This window comes from Ranitomeya imitator, chromosome 3 (assembly GCF_032444005.1).
Source record: "Ranitomeya imitator isolate aRanImi1 chromosome 3, aRanImi1.pri, whole genome shotgun sequence".
NCBI classification, from domain to species: Eukaryota; Metazoa; Chordata; class Amphibia; order Anura; family Dendrobatidae; genus Ranitomeya; species Ranitomeya imitator.
In genome coordinates this window covers 230,573,536-230,592,361 of record NC_091284.1, presented here as the reverse complement: position 1 = coordinate 230,592,361, position 18,826 = coordinate 230,573,536, and the positions used below count along the sequence as shown (strand labels likewise).

The 18,826-nt window shown below is 40.9% G+C and overlaps 1 protein-coding gene across 1 annotated transcript in view; it reads left to right on the top strand.

The window, feature by feature from the left end:
• CTSE (cathepsin E) overlaps positions 1-10,450 on the top strand; it is a 76,825-nt gene extending 66,375 nt beyond the window's left edge. The window contains exon 9 of the mRNA XM_069760101.1: positions 8,485-10,450. Coding sequence (XP_069616202.1) covers positions 8,485-8,664 — 180 coding nt within the window. The 3' untranslated portion in view covers positions 8,665-10,450. The remainder of the gene's footprint in view (positions 1-8,484) is intronic.
• The last annotated feature ends 8,376 nt before the right edge of the window (positions 10,451-18,826 follow it).

Here is an 18,826-nt window from a genome sequence, read left to right as displayed (position 1 = left end):
GAAATTTTTATTGGTACCATTTTAAAGTACATAACATTTTGGATTGGTTTTAAGGCTAGTTTCGCATTTATTAATGTATTTAAACAGTTTTTTTTCAAGAGTTTTGTCCATCTGTGTTTTTTTGGAAGGTTTTATCCTATGGCATTTTTTACGTCTATTTTACCAGTGTTTTTCTGTTCCGCCATTGAATAATGAAGAAAGCAATAGCAGTTTTATAAGCAAAAACTATAGCAAAATTCTCCAAAAAATTTCCGGATATCTTTTCAGATTTCTGTATTGACTTGTATTGTAAAGTGCAGAGCATCTTCTAATCGGAAAACACCAGAAGAATGGATATGACTCTTCTTTTAACCAGTTGGCGTTTTTAGAAAATTGATGTGGCTAAAAAATATTCAAAAGACTGAACATATGCACAGCAAATCGATTTTACATAAAAATGCATATAGAGAAATAGAGAAATAGCAGTGGACAGTATAAAATCAAACGGGCAAAAATTGTAAACTAAATTAAAATAATACAAATAGTGCGATTGTGCCCAGGGTGCCGGATGGAATGCACATAAAAAACTATCCCCACTAAGTGAATGAATGTCATACCATTCGGTTATTGAAACAAAAGAAGAACCTACGTATGGAAGTCAATATCTCAATAAATACAGATAAAGTACCAAGGAAGGGCCAATAAGATAATAATAATAATAAAAAATGGATGTAATACTTAAAATTGAAAATAGAGAGACGAAGTCAAACGATGACAGTCAAATAAAATGCCTTTATTAAAAAATAATATGAATATACATATTTATTTGGGCAATAGCTGGCAACAACAATCTGTGCCTGTAACTGGAGGATATACAATACAAAAAATAAATAAACAACAATAATAGTAAAATATTTATAGCGGGGACGGACACCCCAGGAGGTAAGGTAAATATACAAAAAATAATACTAATAAATACTCCGATACTCTAAATGTCTGGCTCTGCATAGGTAGTACGAGGTAGCATATGTACGTATAAACTATATATATAAGAAATATAAAAAAAGGTAGTGTATGAGAAAAAAATTGTATGTGAAAGGTATACCAATAGTGCAAAAAACAAAAGGTGAAAAAATTATATGTATATGGAAAATAAAAAAGTTAAAAAAACATATGAAAAAAATGTGAGTAATATATATATATATATATATATATATATATATATATATATATATATATATATATATATATATATATATATATATATAACCAATATATGTGAGGTAAAGACCATGAATAAAAAATAAAAAATAATAATTATAGTGAGTGCACAAAATAAAAATAAAAAATGTGTGTGGAAAAAATATATGTATATATATAATAAAATCGAGAACTATGGATAAGGTGAATGCGTGTATATATTGAAAAAACGTAGAGGGAAACTATACAGGTACACTATAATAAAAAGTGCCAAAACAGGAAATATGTAGGGTCAGATATGCCGGTAAAACCGACGCATGTGGTAAATATGCCAGAGTATGCTATGATGTTAGAGGGCAATCAGGTCTGTATCACCAAAGTGTAGAAAGGAGTAAAGTGCAATGTGCATATGTGCAGAGTGAATGGCGCTTTAGTACAGAAGCGCCAGAGCCATAGAATACAGAGGCAAAGCCCAGAGAAAAGAGTACCAGGAAGCAAGGTACTAATAGCAACAAATATACAATTACCTCCTCCTGAAGCCGCCCGATCCTCCAGATACAGCGAACCCCGACGCGCGTTTCGGACTGTGTCCTTCAAAAAAATGCATATGTTCATTCTTTTGAGCATTTCCGCTGCGTTTTTTGTGGCAGAATTCTCCTGAAAAAGACGTGTGCACATACCCAAATCTGCAAAAAAATTGTGATTCCAATAGAAGCCCTGCTGCAATAAGAAAGATGGAATCCTTCTGGACTCCGTGTAGCCTCTGTTCTGTGTACAAAAAAGAAAAATATTCAGCTCACCCAACAAAGATCCAAATATGATGGAGACATCCGAGCAAGGATAAACGTCCGGCCAGTGACGTGATGAATACAGGAAAAACTCAAAAAAATACAGCTCCAGGAAATGGAAATAATCCTTTGTTTAACCCCTTTACCCCCAAGGGAGGTTTGCACCAGGCCAATTTTCACAATTCTGACCACTGTCCCTTTATGAGGTTTTAACTCTGGAATGCTTCAATGGATCCCGGTGATTCTGACATTGTTTTCTCGTGTACTTCATGAAAGTGGTAAAATTTCTTTGATATTACCTGCATTTATTTATGAAAAAAACAGAAATTTGGCAAAAATGTTGAAAATTTTGCAATTTTCCAACTTAGAATTGTTATGCAATTAAATCACAGAGATATGTCACACAAAATACTTAATAAGTAACATTTCCCACATGTCTACTTTACATCAGCACAATTTTGGAACCCAAATTTTTTTTTTGTTAGGGAGTTACAAGGGTTGAAAGTTGACCAGCAATTTCTCATTTTTACAACACCATTTTTTTTTTAGTGTGACACCATTCTAAAAACTGCACCCCTCAAGGTGCTCAAAACCACATTCAAGAAGTTCATTAACCCTTCAGGTGTTTCACATGAATTTTTAGAATGTTTAAATAAAAATGAACATTTAACTTTTTTTCACAAAAAATTTACTTCAGCTCCAATTTGTTTTATTTTACCAAGGGTAACAGGAGAAAATGGACCCCAAAAGTTGTTGTACAATTTGTCCTGAGTACGCTGATACCCCATATGTGGGGGTAAACCACTGTTTGGGCGCATGGCAGAGCTCGGGAGCGAAGGAGCGCCATATGACTTTTCAATGCAAAATTGACTGGAATTGAGATGGGACGCCATGTTGCGTTTGGAGAGCCCCTGATGTGCCTAAACACTGAAACCCCCCACAAGTGACACCATTTTGGAAAGTAGACCCCCTAAAGAACTTATCTAGATGTGTGGTGAGCACTTTGACCCATTAAGTGATTCACAGAAGTTTATAATGCAGAGCCGTAAAAATAAAAAATCATATTTTTTCACAAAAATGATCTTTTTGCCCCCAATTTTTTATTTTCCCAAGGGTAAGAGAAGAAATTGGACCCCAAAAGTTGTTGTGCAATTTGTCCTGACTACGCTGATACCCCATATGTGGGGGTAAACCACTGTTTGGGCACATGGCAGAGCTCGGAAGGGAAGGAGCGCCATTTGACTTTTCAAATTGACTGGAATTGAGATGGGACGCCATGTTGCGTTTAGAGAGCCACTGATGTGCCTAAGCATTGAAACCCCCCACAAGTGACACCATTTTAGAAAGTAGACCCCCTGAGGAATTCATCTAGGTGTGTTGTGAGAGCTTTGAACCCTCGGTAGGGAGGGGTACAGAGCTCGGAAGGGAAGGAGCGCCATTTAGAATGCAGACTTAGATGGATTGGTCTGCAGGCGTCACATTGCGTTTGCAGAGCCCCTAATGTACCTAAACAGTAGAAACCCCCCACAAGTGACCCCATATTGGAAACTAGACCCCCCCAGGAACCTATCTAGATGTGTTGTGAGAACTTTGAACGCCCAAGTGTTTCACTACAGTTTATAACGCAGAGCCGTGAAAATAAAAATTCCTTTTTTTTCCCACAAAAATTATTTTTTAGCCCCCAGTTTTGTATTTTCCCAAGGGTAACAGGAGAAATAGGACCCCAAAAGTTGTTGTCCAATTTGTCCTGAGTACGCTGAAACCCCATATGTGGGTGGGAACCACCGTTTGGGCGCATGAGAGAGCTCGGAAGGGAAGGAGCGCCATTTGGAATGCAGACTTAGATGGAATGGTCTGCAGGTGTCACATTGCGTTTGCAGAGCCCCTAATGTACCTAAACAGTAAAACCCCCCCACAAGTGAACCCATATTGGAAACTAGACCCCCAAGGAACTTATCTAGATGTGTTTGAGAACTTTGAACCCCCAAGTATTTCACTACAGTTTATAACGCAGAGCTGTGAAAATAAAAAATCTTTTTTTCCACAAAAATTATTTTTTAGCCCCCAGTTTTGTATTTTCCCAAGGGTAACAGTTGAAATTGGACCCCAACATTTGTTGTCCAATGTGTCCTGAGTACGCTGATACCCCATATGTTGGGATAAACCCCTGTTTGGGCGCACAGGAGAGCTCGGAAGGGAAGGAGCACTGTTTTACTTTTTCAACGCAGAATTAGCTGGAATTGAGATCGGACGCCATGTCGCGTTTGGAGAGTCCCTGATGTGCCCAAACAGTGGAAACCACCCAATTATAACTGAAACCCTAATCCAAACACACCCCTAACCCTAATCCCAACGGTAACCCTAACCACACCCCGAACCCTGACACACCCCTAACCCTAATCCCAACCCTATTCCCAACCGTAAATGTAATCCAAACCCTAACCCTAACTTTAGCCCCAACCCTAACCCTAACTTTAGCCCCAACCCTAACTGTAGCCTTTACCCTAGCCCCAACCCTAACCCTAGCCCTAACCCTAGCCAAAACCCTAACCCTAGCCCTAACCCTAGCCCTAACCCTAACCCTAGCCCTAACCCTAGCCCTAACCCTAACCCTAGCCCTAACCCTAGCCCTAGCCTTTACCCTAGCCCTAACCCTAGCCCTAGCCCTAACCCTAGCCCTAACCCTAGCCCTAACCCTAATGGGAAAATGGAAATAAATACTTTTTTTTAATTTTTTCATTTTTCCCTAACTAAGGGGGTGATGAAAGGGGGTTTGATTTCCTTTTATAGTGGGGTTTTTTAGTGGATTTTTATGATTGGCAGCCGTCACACACTGAAAGACGCTTTTTATTGCAAAAAATATTTTTTGCGTTACCACATTTTGATAGCTATAATTTTTCCAATTTTTGGTCCACAGAGTCATGTGAGGTCTTGTTTTTTGCGGGACGAGTTGACGTTTTTATTGGTAACATTTTAGGGCACATGCCAATTTTTAATCACTTTTTATTTCGATTTTTGTGAGACAGAATGACCAAAAACCAGCTATTCATTAATTTCTTTTGGGGGAGGCGTTTATACCGTTCCGCGTTTGGTAAAATGGATAAAGCAGTTTTATTCTTCGGGTCAGTACGATTACAGCGACACCTCATTTACCGTATATACTCGAGTATAAGCCGGCCCGAGTATAAGCCGACCCCCCTAATTTTGCCACAAAAAACTGGGAAAACTTATTGACTCGAGTATAAGCCTAGGGTAGGAAATGCAGCAGCTACTGGTAAATTTCAAAAATAAAAATAGATGCTCCATACCGTTCATTATTGCCCCATAGATGCTCCATATACAACTGTGCTATATACAATGCTCTGCACCGTTCATTATGGCCCCATAGATGCTCCACATAAAGCTGTGCCATATATATATTGCTCTGCACCGTTGATTATGGCCCCATAGATGCTCCTTATAAAGCTGTGCCATATATGCTCTGCACCGTTCATTATGGCCCCATAGATGCTCCTTATAAAGCTGTGCCATATAGAATGCTCTGCACCGTTGATTATGGCCCCATAGGTGCTCCTTATAAAGCTGTGCCCCATATATATTGCTCTGCACCGTTGATTATGGCCCCATAGGTGCTCCTTATAAAGCTGTGCCCCATATATATATATATGCTCTGCACCTTTGATAATGGCCCCATAGATGCTCCTTATAAAGCTGTGCCATATATATATTGCTCTGCACTGTTCATTATGGCCCCATAGATTCTCCTTATAAAGCTGTGCCGTATATATTGCTCTGACCCGTTGATTATGGCCCCATAGATGCTCCTTATAAAGCTGTGCCCCATGTAATTATTGCTCTGACCCGTTGATTATGGCCCCATAGATGCTCCTTATAAAGCTGTGCCCCATGTAATTATTGCTCTGCACCTTTGATTATGGCCCCATAGATGCTCCTTATCACGCTGTGCGGTGCCATATAGATTGCTCTGCACCGTTCTTTATGGCCCCATAGATGCTCCTTATATAATGCTGCTGGTGCTGCAATAAAAAAAAAAAAATCACATACTCACCTCTCTTGCTCAGGACGCCAGCGCTTTCAATAATTACCTGCTCCTCGTGCGGCTCCGTCTCCAGCACTGACGCTCAGCAGAGGGCGCGCACTGACTACGTCACAGCGCCCTCTAACCTGAGCGTCATTGCTAGAGGACGCTGCAGACGGAGACGCACCGGAGCGAGGAGCAGGTAAATATCGCGCAGCGCTGCGCTCCCCTTACCTGCTCCTGGCGCAGTCCCTGCAGTCCCTGGCTTCTCCGGCGCTGCAGCTTCTTCCTGTAATTGAGCGGTCACAGTTACCGATCATTTACAGCAATGAATATGCGGCTCCTCCCCTATGGAGGCGGAGCCGCCTATTCATTTCTGTAATGAGCGGTGCCATGTGACCACTCAGTACAGGAAGAATTTGCAGCGCCGGGGAAGCCAGGGACTGCAGGGACCGCGCCGCAGCAGGTAAGTATAACTACACAGCCCCCGCTCTCCCTCACCTGCCGACCCCCGGGTATATGACTCGAGTATAAGCCGAGAGGGGGACTTTCAGCCCAAAAAAATGGGCTGAAAATTTCGGCTTATACTCGAGTATATACGGTATATCATTTTTTTATGTTTTGGCGCTTTTGTATGATAAAAACTATTTTATAGAAAAATAATTATTTTTGCATCCCTTTATTCTGAGGTCTATAACTTTTTTATTTTTTCGTTGATTATGCTGTATCGTGGCTCGTTTTTTGCGGTACCATGGTTATTTATATCCGTCTTTTTGATCGCGTGTTATCCCACTTTTTGTTTGGCGGTATGATAATAAAGCGTTGTTTTTTGCCTCTTTTTTTTTACTGCATTCACTGAAGGGGTTAATTAGCGGGACAGTTTTATAGGTGGGGTCGTTATGGACGCGGCGATACTAAATATGTGTACTTTTATTGTTTTTTTTAATTTAGATAAAGAAATGTATTTATAGGAACAATATTTTTATTTTTTGGGTGGATTTTTTTTGGAATTTTTTTTACATTTTTTTTACACATGTGAATATATATTTTTTTTTACACTATAACATTGCCCCAGGGGGGCATCATGTTATAATGTCAGATCGCTGATCTGACACTTTGCTGTGCACTCCTGGAGGCTTCCCGGCGCCTTCTCTGAGCTGTGAAACCACCTCCCTGCAGGACCCGGATGCCGCGGCCATTTTGGATCCGGGCCTGCTGCAGGGAGGATGAGGTAAGAGACCCTCACAGCAATGCGATTACATCGCGTTGCCTCGGGGGTTTCAGGGAAGCCCGCAGGGAGCCCCCTACCTACGCGATGCTTCCCTATACAGCCGGAACACTGCGATCATGTTTGATCGCAGTGTGCCAGGGGTTAATGTGCCGGGGGCGGTCCGTTACCGCTCTTGGCACATTGTGCCGGATGTCAGCTGCGATAGTCAGCTGACATTCGGCCGCGCTTCCCCCGTGAGCGCGGCCGATCGCTATGACGTACTATCCCATTGGTGGTCATACGGGCCCACCCCACCTCGACGGGATAGAACGTCAGATGTCAGAAAGGGGTTAAAATTCAAAACAACTTTATTCAAAATATCATAATAAAAAATTTGAACCCGACTAACAAGTAGCTGAAGAGAGGATCACATCTCAGTCCTCACTGAAGGCGTTTCGAACACTATTGTGTTCTTAGTCTTCAGTATGATATTTTGAATAAAGTTGTTTTGAATTTTAAACAAAGGATTATTTCCATTTTCTGGAGCTGGATTTCTTCGAGTTTTTCCAGCCTCTGTTTCTGGCAGAGTCCATCTTTTTGGTGGCCAAGTGAACCTTTGTGCTTGCCTAAAAAGATGAAACACTATGCGAATAGAGGCCAGAGGCCAAAGTGACTCTATCTGTCTCTTTATAGTGAATAGTTCCATAGAGGAAGTCACCTGAATCATGTTTTATTGGAGATTTGGATTTTAGCTCTGACGTAAGTGCTCAGCGAAGAGCGCAGTATAAATGCGGATCTAATCTTATTCCAATATTTGGGAAGCAGAACAATAAATAAACAGCAGTTTAGGAATTGTTTTTATTTTTCATGCTGTTTGATCCCTAATGTTCTGAAATAATCCTCTGAGGCCTTCACGGCACATCTGTAGTTATACTGAGAATAAATTACACACAGACTCAATTTATTATTTTTGTGACTTCTGGAGGTAATGGATCACGCAGGATTTTATTTAGGTGTATCAGACTACAGAGCGCTGAATGCAAATGCATGTCACAATTTTCTGTTTTATATTATTTAAATATTTAGAAAACCATGTATCATATCCTTTACTTCACAAATACTGCTACCACAAATCTGATATCCATATTGCTGTAAATAATAGGAAAAAAGGCACCAAGTTCTCAGTTATGGAGATTTATAATAACTGGATATTTATGGATGACAAATAGCATTATTAACACTGTATACAATTTCTCCTTGTTTGCTAGGATGGAGAAAACTTCTGCAGCAGTGGCTTCGAAGGGCAGGATATTGCTCCCCCTGCAGGACCTCTGTGGATTCTGGGAGATGTCTTTATTGGCCAGTTTTATTCTGTGTTTGATCGCGGTTACAACAGAGTGGGACTTGCTCCAGTTATTCCATATCAATCTGTAATAAATGGGGTATAATGCATTGTGCCATTATTAGGCATTGCATTGTCAGACGTCCTAATCTAAGGACGATGATAGAAATCCCTGTATAAATTCCTTTTTTACATCATTACTAACCATAAACTGGATGTTTTTAACAAATTAATATTCTTACATTCCCGCACTCCCGTTTTACCGGAGTTATAATGTACACTATACAAACATTATAACAGTATTAACTATAATACTATAAATAAGCTGTTGGTGATTGCTCATTACTGTACGAGGCCTCATTCAGACGTCCGTTTTCCACAAACGTGTTCTATCTGTGTTGTTTATGGATAGAACATGAACCCTTTAAATTCTATGAAGCTGTTCACATCTACCGTACTTGTGCTTTTTTGTAGACTGTGTGTCCCCCAAAAAATCACGGAGTAATTTATTTATTTTTCCAAACGTGGTGAATATCACTGATGGGACTCTGATAGTGAAACCCGACACTGAGCAAAGACTGATGAAAACTGGATCCAAAACACTGATGAAAACTGGATCCAAAACACTGATGAAAACTGGATCCAAAACACTGATGAAAACTGGATCCAAAACACTGATGAAAACTGGATCCAAAACACTGATGAAAACCGGATCCAAAACACTGATGAAAACTGGATCCAAAACACTGATGAAAACTGGATCCAAAACACTGATGAAAACTGGATCCAAAACACTGATGAAAACTGGATCCAAAACATTGATGAAAACTGGATCCAAAACACTGATGAAAACTGGATCCAAAACACTGATGAAAACCGGATCCAAAACACTGATGAAAAGTGGAACCAAAACACTGATGAAAAGTGGATCCAAAACACTGATGAAAACTGGATCCAAAACACTGATGAAAACTGGATCCAAAACACTGATGAAAACTGGATCCAAAACATTGATGAAAACTGGATCCAAAACACTGATGAAAACTGGATCCAAAACACTGATGAAAACTGGATCCAAAACATTGATGAAAACTGGATCCAAAACACTGATGAAAACTGGATCCAAAACACTGATGAAAACCGGATCCAAAACACTGATGAAAAGTGGAACCAAAACACTGATGAAAAGTGGATCCAAAACACTGATGAAAACTGGATCCAAAACACTGATGAAAACTGGATCCAAAACACTGATGATAACGTATCCAAAACATTGATGAAAACCGGATCCAAAACACTGATGACATGTCTACCATTTTTTCGTGTAGGTGAAAAACCCTGACGTCTGAATGAGGACTAATGAGGACTTAAAATGAATGTCCACCATTTAACACCGTGGAAAAGAATTATGAAACAGCCAAAAAGTCATAATTCTCGTCGCTAATATCAATCAATCACAGCATAAGCTTCAGTTTATCACGGCACTTATAGAAATGAAATTTGAGCTGATTTGTTGCTATGTGCAAAATGGACAGATTTTTTTTTAGACAGCTATTTATAAATGAGGCCTCGCTCACAAGAGCGTATCATTTGGACGACTGCTATCTGATGTTTTAACGAATAGCACTCGGCCCAATTTTATATTATGAGGCAGTGGAGATCTGTTTTTATTTTACTCATACTGATTTGGCATGAAAAAAAAAAATCGCAGCATGATGCGTGTGGCTCCGCAAATCTATCGGTGCGTGTAAAGCATCGGACTGCACTCGGGTTTCAGCCGAGTGCAGTCCGACATATGCGGCCTCAGACAATGGAGAAGATGGAGACATTAAGTTCTTTGTCTTCTCTGAACCTGTAATATGATTTTCTCACAATAAACTCACACTTGGCTCAAACTCTGATCAGTGTCATTACCATAATCGATCTGATTCTCTTGGAAGATAGAATTATCGCTCATGCGATTGAGCCCTGATACCGAGCTACAAATCCAGTGCATAACTATGAAATTGCATAATAAAGTGCTAATACCCCAAGGGGAGTTTATCAAATTAAAGGGAATCTGTTACTAGGTTTTGCTATGCCATCTTAGAGCAGCATCATGCAGAGACCCTGATTTAAGTGATGCGTCCATTACTGGGCTGCTTGCTGCAGTTATAAAATTACAGTTTTATCTGCTGTAGATTCACCAGTTCTCTAAATGCTGAGCCCTTTGAAATCCCGCCCACATCACTGAATGGCAACGTTCTGTGTATACTGTGCATAGGCAGAAAGCTGCCAATCAGAGGTGGGGGGCCGGGTTATACATACACACATATATATATATATATATATATATATATATATATATGAATATGGAGGACTACACGGCATGACATAATCTGCTAATAAAACAGGGATTTTATCAAAATTACAGCTAGCAGCCCAGTAAGTGACACATCTCTGGAATTGGGCTCTCTGTCTCTACATTATTCTGGTCTCAGATTAGTTGAAAAAAACTGGTGACAGATTTCCTTTAACGGAAACCTGTCATGTCAAGAAACGCAATTAACCTGAATATATGGGGCTAATTTGAAGTTTAATAACGTTCTAAAGCTGTGCAGACATGGTGTTGAAAGGCTGGCTACTGGAAGGAAATTATCTTTACGCCTGCTGCCAGCCGCTGGCTTTCAGTCATAGAGATGCGTGTGGCGCAGCTTCAGTCACCGCTCACTGTATAGTTATCATATCCCAGCACTGACTGACAGCCTGCTCGGCAGTGCTTCATTGCTGAGCTGACTGTCAGACAGTGCTGGTGCCTAGTTTCAGCTGACGTTCATAATATACTGAGTGTTGACTGAAGCCGCTTTTCGTTTCGTCCTGGCTGCCGGACTTCCAGTGCGGTTACCATATGGCTTCAGAACACTATTAGCCTGCAGATTAGCCCTACATCTGCAGGTTTAGAGCGTTTGGGGACATGACAGGTTATACATACTGTTTACAGGAAATATGTCACCAGGTTTATATCGCCTTATCTATAGGAAACAAAGGACCCAATTCACTGAGTTTTTTTTGTCGAGCTTTAGGGTTTGGCACCTATTTTTCTTTTCACCAAATCCATCTTTCCATTTGTGCGTTTCTTGAATGCTATTTGATATGTAAAGTATTCCCAAGTTGTTGTTTTTTTTTAAGTTTGTGAGTGGAGATTAGGATTTACAGATGGTTTCACCGGATTCCTCAGTTGCAACTCACAAGTTGATACATTTCCAGTTTCCCCCTGGTGTGATTTTATGTACTCCAGTATTTTTTGCGACATTTTGCAAAACATGCAGCTTTTTGTGAAAAATGGTCAAAGACCGAAAAAAAGCATTTGTTCCTCTGAGAAAAATTCATGAACCACATGCTCCATTTTTATTAAAACGGCACAAAAAACGTCAACACAAATGATGGATCGAGCCTATGATGTAATAACCTGAGACCACGATAACTGCAGCTTATTAGTTACTTAGCCCTGTTGAAGAGGTGAAGAAGGAGCTGAGCCAGGAGTCGTCTTAATGATGTGCAGTAGAGTCCTCCATGTCCATGAGTTGCAGGCTCCCTCTAAACACCCAGTGCTCGTGAATATGATGATTTCTGGATCGCCTTGCTATGCAGCTTTCTTAATTATGATTTTATCAAAACGACATCACATGGACAAGTGAACGACACATTGGTGTAATCAGGGTCACTATCACTATTTTATACTGGCCTTACATAAACCTGGTGACAATATGTGTGAAGCATACTGTAAGATACTAAACTAGTGACGACAAACAAGCAGCGGTAACAGTTTTATGATTTTATTTTTTGTCTAAGCAGAGGATTCGGAGCTCTATATATTTAATAAGGGGTGAACATTTACTCTGATGACTCACTGTACAACTCATTGTCTGTTATTTGTTCCATTCATTGCACTCTATCAACCACACAAGTTCCCTATAAATACTTTCAACTTTCCACACGAATCACTTTGTGAATTTTCTGCGTCATGTAACTTTTTGAAACTTCTCCAATACGCTTAAGTTTTTCCTGAAAATTTCACACAGGCTTGTACACTTCTCATTTACTACTGTATTTTTGTGGTCACCTTCAAAAATCCTTTTTTTTAGAGGAAAATAGATTACTTTTATGTAGTTTCACTATGGAAGACTTTTTAGGCAAACATTTTTTTATGAAATTATTTGTTTTGCATGCATAGAAAATGTAAAAAAGGGATATCCAGTAAAAACAAATTACACCCTATCCACAATCGGTGTGGTCCAACCACTGGGAATTTTTTATCCTCAATGGGACACGTATAAATAAATGGCAGGTCGGATGCCAAAATACCACTCTATTCATTGTCTATGGGGCTGAATTAAAAACCTGAGCGCAACGCTCAGCAGTCACGCAGAATATGAATGGAACGGCTATCGAAAACTGCAGTTCCATTCTGAGGCCACGTGCACATGTTGAGTATTTGGTCAGTATTTTACCTCAGTATTTGTAAGCCAAAACCAGGAGAAGGTGATACTTACAGAAGTGGTGACGTGTTTCTATTATAATTTTGGCAACAAATACTGATGTACGAGATATACTGACCAAATACTGAACATGTGAACGAGTCCCAACGGAGATAAAAGTGCCCTGTTTTGTCACTTGCTGCATGTCCAAGCAGTTGGACCCCCACCAATCAAGAAGTTATCACCTATCCTGAAGGTAGGTGATATCTTGGACAATCCCTTGAGCAGATGTGACAAAATAACCAAATAAACTATATATATTTCTTCTATCCTCCCTGGTGATCCAACTCAGTAACTCTGGCGGTGCTCCTGTTCTATGTTTTCAATTGGTTTTGACATGACCACAGCGGTTAGTCTATGTTCTCGGGAGCCATGCCTCTGACATCACCACTTGGGGTCATTTTCCCATGACTTAGTATGCTGACTGCCATGAAGCACTTCCTGAGCTTCTGCATTGGATTGTTGGGGAACAAAAAAGGCTGTTTTGTTTAATCATATCTGCTGTGATTTTGAAATTTGTTTCTAAGGCTTAATAACATTAAGAATTATGTCTAGAAATTTGCAAATAACTGGATTTGTTTTAATAAAAAGTTATGAAATGGGTCTACATCTATTATTGTATTGAATTCTCTGAACTACAATATAAAATACCGAACACCACAATACCTAACACCTAGACCTAATGGATCCTTACACTCTGTAGACCATTCCTCTTGCCATTACTGGCAGCCACTTACAGTTGTGGCCAAAAGTATTGACACCCCTGCAATTCTGTCAGATAATACTCAGTTTCTTCCTGAAAATGATTGCAAACACAAATTCTTTGCTATTATCTTCATTTAATTTGTCTTAAATGAAAAAACACAAAAAGAATTGTCCTAAAGCCAAATTGGATATAATTCCACACCAAACATAAAAAATGGGGTGGACAAAAGTATTGGCACTGCTCGAAAAATCATGTGATGCTTCTCTAATTTGTGTAATTAACAGCACCTGTAACTTACCTGTGGCACCTAACAGGTGTTGGCAATAACTAAATCACACTTGCAGCCAGTTGACATGGATTAAAGTGACTCAGCCTCTGTCCTGTGTCCTTGTGTGTACCACATTGAGAGAAAAGAAAGAAGACCAAAGAACTGTCTGAGGACTTGAGAAACCAAATTGTGAGGAAGCATGAGCAATCTCAAGGCTACAAGTCCATCTCCAAAGATCTGAATGTTCCTGTGTCTACCGTGCGCAGTGTCATCAAGAAGTTTAAAGCCCATGGCACTGTGGCTAACCTCCCTAGAAAAGAAAAATTGACAAGAGATTTCAACGCAAGATTGTGCGGATGTTGGAGAAAGAACCTCGACTAACATTCAAACAAGTTGAAGCTGCCCTGCAGTCCGAGGGTACAACAGTGTCAACCCGTACTATCCGTCGGCATCTGAATGAAAAGGGACTGTATGGTAGGAGACCCAGAAAGACCCCACTTCTTACCCCGAAACATAAAAAAGCCAGGCTGGAGTTTGCCAAAACTTACCTGAAAAAAGCCTAAAACATTTTGGAAGAAGGTTCTCTGGTCAGATGAGACAAAAGTAGAGCTTTGTGGGCAAAGGCATCAGCATAGAGTTTACAGGAGAAAAAAGAGGCATTCAAAGAAAAGAACACGGTCCCTACAGTCAAACATGGCAGATGATCCCTGATGTTTTGGGGTTGCTTTGCTGCCTCTGGCACTGGACTGCTTGACCGTGCGCATGGCATTATGAAGTCTGAAGACTACCAACAAATTTTGCAGCATAATGTAGGGCCCAGTATGAGAAAGCTGGGTCTCCTCAGAGGTCATGGGTCTTCCAGCAGGACAATGACCCAAAACACACTTCAAAAAGCACTAGAATATGGTTTGAGAGAAACCACTGGAGACTTCTAAGGTGGCCAGCAATGAGTCCAGACCTGAATCCCATAGAACACCTGTGGATAGATCTAAAAATGGCAGTTTGGAGAAGGTCTAAAATTCCAATAGAGCATTGTAAGAAACTCAATGATGGTTATCGGAAGCGGTTGGTCGCAGTTATTTTGGCTAAAGGTTGTGCAACCAAGTATTAGGCTGAGGGTGCCAATACTTTAGTCTGGCCCATTTTGGAGTTTTGTGTGAAATGATCAATGTTTTGCTTTTTGCTTCATTCTCTTTTGTGTTTTTTTCATTTAAGACAAATTAAATGAAGATAATAATACCAAAGAATTTGTGATTGCAATCATTTTCAGGAAGAAACTTGAGTATTATCTGACAGAATTGCAGGGGAGTCAATACGTTTGGCCACAACGGTAGGTGTCCAAAAATACCAAATAGATTAACATACCTGTGCTTGCTAATATTTGCTTTCCAGACTTTTTAGAATGGATACATAGTAAATAGTGATGGGTGGACGTTTTCAGTTAAGCTTGCTCGGGTGCTAACCAAGTGACTTTGGTGACGACTCAGTTAGCAAACAAGCATATTCGGATAACACCTTATCTGACCATGTTCGCTCATTACTAATAGTGAACCTTCTGATCTCAGTATAGATTTTCTCAATCGTCCAAAAAGCTCATTTTCATTATTTGCTACATTATCCAACTGTAAATAACGGCCTAGGAGGGCAGACGCAAATAACCTTATGATCAACTTGAACACTGTCTTCAACATGGACCTAAGTGTGGATCCTGTTTTCCAATTATTATTGTTTGTTCCCCACTATCCATAATATCTATATATATAAGAGGCATCGTGATTACTCGCTAATCCTGCCCCCTGCACAGTAGCTCTGCCTCCCACCACATCACCACACACAATCCCGCCCCCCCACCACATCACCACATTACCACACATAATCCCGCCCCCCACCACATACAATCCCGCCCTCACCACATTACCACACAATCCGGCCCCCAACCACATTACCACACACAATCCCGCCCCCCACCCCATTACCACACATAATCCCGCCCCCAACCACATTACCACACTCAATCTGTCTCCCACCACATTACCACACATAATCCCGCGCCCAACCACATTACCACACACAATCCGTCTCCCACCACATTACCACACATAATCCCGCCCCCAACCACATTACCACACACAATTCCGCCCCCACCACATCACCACATACAATCCGGCTCCCACCACATTACCACACATAATCCCACCCCCACCACATCACCATGCATAATCCCGCCCCCACCACATTACCACTGATAATCCTGCCCACCACCACATTACCACACAATCCCGCCCCTCCACATTACCACAGATAATCCTACCCCCACCACATTACCAAACAATCCCATCCCCCCACATTACCACAGATAATCCTGCCCCCCACCATATTACCACACATAACCCTACTCCCCACCACATTGTCACTCATAATCCCGCCCCCCACCACATCACACTTGCTAATCCCACCCACTGCACAGTAGCTCCGCCCCACCTCATCACCACACATAATCCCGCCCACCACCACATCACCACATAATCCCGCCCCCAACATATCATCACACTTAATTCCGCGCCCACACCCCATCACCACACATAAAGCCCGCCCCCCACACCATTACCACACATAATCCCGCCCACCCACCACATCACGCATAATCCCACCCCCCACCACACACCACATAATCCCACCCATCACTACACAGAATCCCATCCCCCCACCCATCACCACACAGAATCCCGCCCCCCAACACATTACCACACATAATCCTGCCCCCCCACCCCATTACCACGCATAATCCCGCCCCCCACCACATCACCACGCATAATCCTGCCCCCTACCCCATTACCACGCATAATCCCGCCCCCCACCACATCACCACACAATCCCGCCCCCCACCACATTACCACACATAATCCCACTCTCCACCACATCACTACACATAATCCCGCCCCCACCACATTAGCACACATAATCCCGCCCCCCACCACATTACCACACATAATCCCGCCCCCACCACATTACCACACATAATCCTGCCCCCCACTACCACATTATCACACATAATCCCCCCACCACATTGCCACACATAATCCCGCCCCCCCACCACATTACCACACACAATCCCGTCCCCACACATTAAATTGTACCTGGCAGAAGTCAAGGAAAGATCTTTGAAAATGACGAAAATGACTATACATTTAATTGTGTTTACAGAGAAATTTTAACTTAATTTATGTTTCGTTATGAAATTTGTTTAGATGCTGGAATGAATAAAAACGCACATCTTACTGAATCCAGTTTGTTTTTGATTTTACATAAAATGTATTATTAGTATTATTCAGATTTTTAATGATTATTATTGTTATTAACTTCATTTTAAGTCAATTTACCACCTGCATAAGTGCTATTGAATGTTGTCATTATTTACTTTAGTTTAATCACCAGCAACGTTAATTAGATAGCAATGAGCGTGCCGAGCGTTAGCTGGCTGGAAACAGCTATTTATAGCTATATTACTCCATTTAAGTGGTTACATTTTATCTTTTCTATACTTTTCATTCTTCTTTAGAATATATTCTCAATTTATTTCCAACTAAATCCACCCCCCTTATATAAAAACAAGAAATAAGACACATACAAAGATATTAGTGATATTCAAGTTTTCTCTATGACTCTTGCTTCATATAACTACTTCCTAACGATACATAGGGCCATTATTTGGAAATGCTTCTATTACTACATATGAATAGTCACTCTAATTACCACTAACAATTATAACTGTTCCTTCTTTAAAATAGTCCAGTCAGAGCTTTAAAAAAGGAGAAGTCAGGTTGCATTTGACTCACAGATGTTTGTGGTATAATGCCACCACAAACCCAATGATTTTCACATGCTTGGCATTCTCTTAGATGGGTACACTGGTCATGGGACAACCTGGTGTCATGGAAAGCATTATATCACTAATTATTCAGAAAAAAGAAAATAATGGTCTGTAACACATGATTAGAGGATGACTTCTAGCAATCTGCCCTATGTACATAGATTTTGTATCTACTGCATGTTTCGGTCTCAAAGGTCAAGGAATTGATACAATTAGCATTTTACAAGCTTCTCTGTAAGTGACATGATCGTTTGGATTTTTGCCTAAAGCCCTGATGAATACAACTACTGTACAAGTACCGTATATGGATTAGTAGCAGCTATGCATGTTATAAATAGTCTGATTGCTCAGTTTGAAACTGAAAGGGACCATGACACACCACCAAAATAAATGTGAATGTAGATCCATATCTCAGTTTTTGTCCGTATTTTTCTGACTATAAGACGCACTTTTTTCCTCCCAAAATGTGGAGGAAATTGGGGGCCTCTTATAGTCCGGATGTATGGGCTCTGGCTGTGGTGGGGAGGTGGGGGAGCAGTTTTGGTGGAGCATCGGGTCACAGGAGGCTGGAGTCAGTGGCTCTAGCTAACTATGCCCTCTGCTAAAGAGAAATTAATATGCACTGCATTCAATGCCAATGGGCGTGGAGGGCAACGCATATTCATTTTTCTGGCATCCTGGTATAAATGGCCCCATCAGAATATTAATTTCTCTTAAGTATCAGCACATGTGACCGCCGGCCGCAGCAGGATGTCTCCGGCTGACACTGCGCGCTACTGAAGAGGAATGGATACTCACCAGCTCTCTGTAATGAACGGTCCCGGTGAGTATTCTAGCAGCTGTGCTCTGCTTGTGAGCAGCGCATGACGTCCCTGCCATGCGCTGCTTACAAGCATTAAGCAGCTG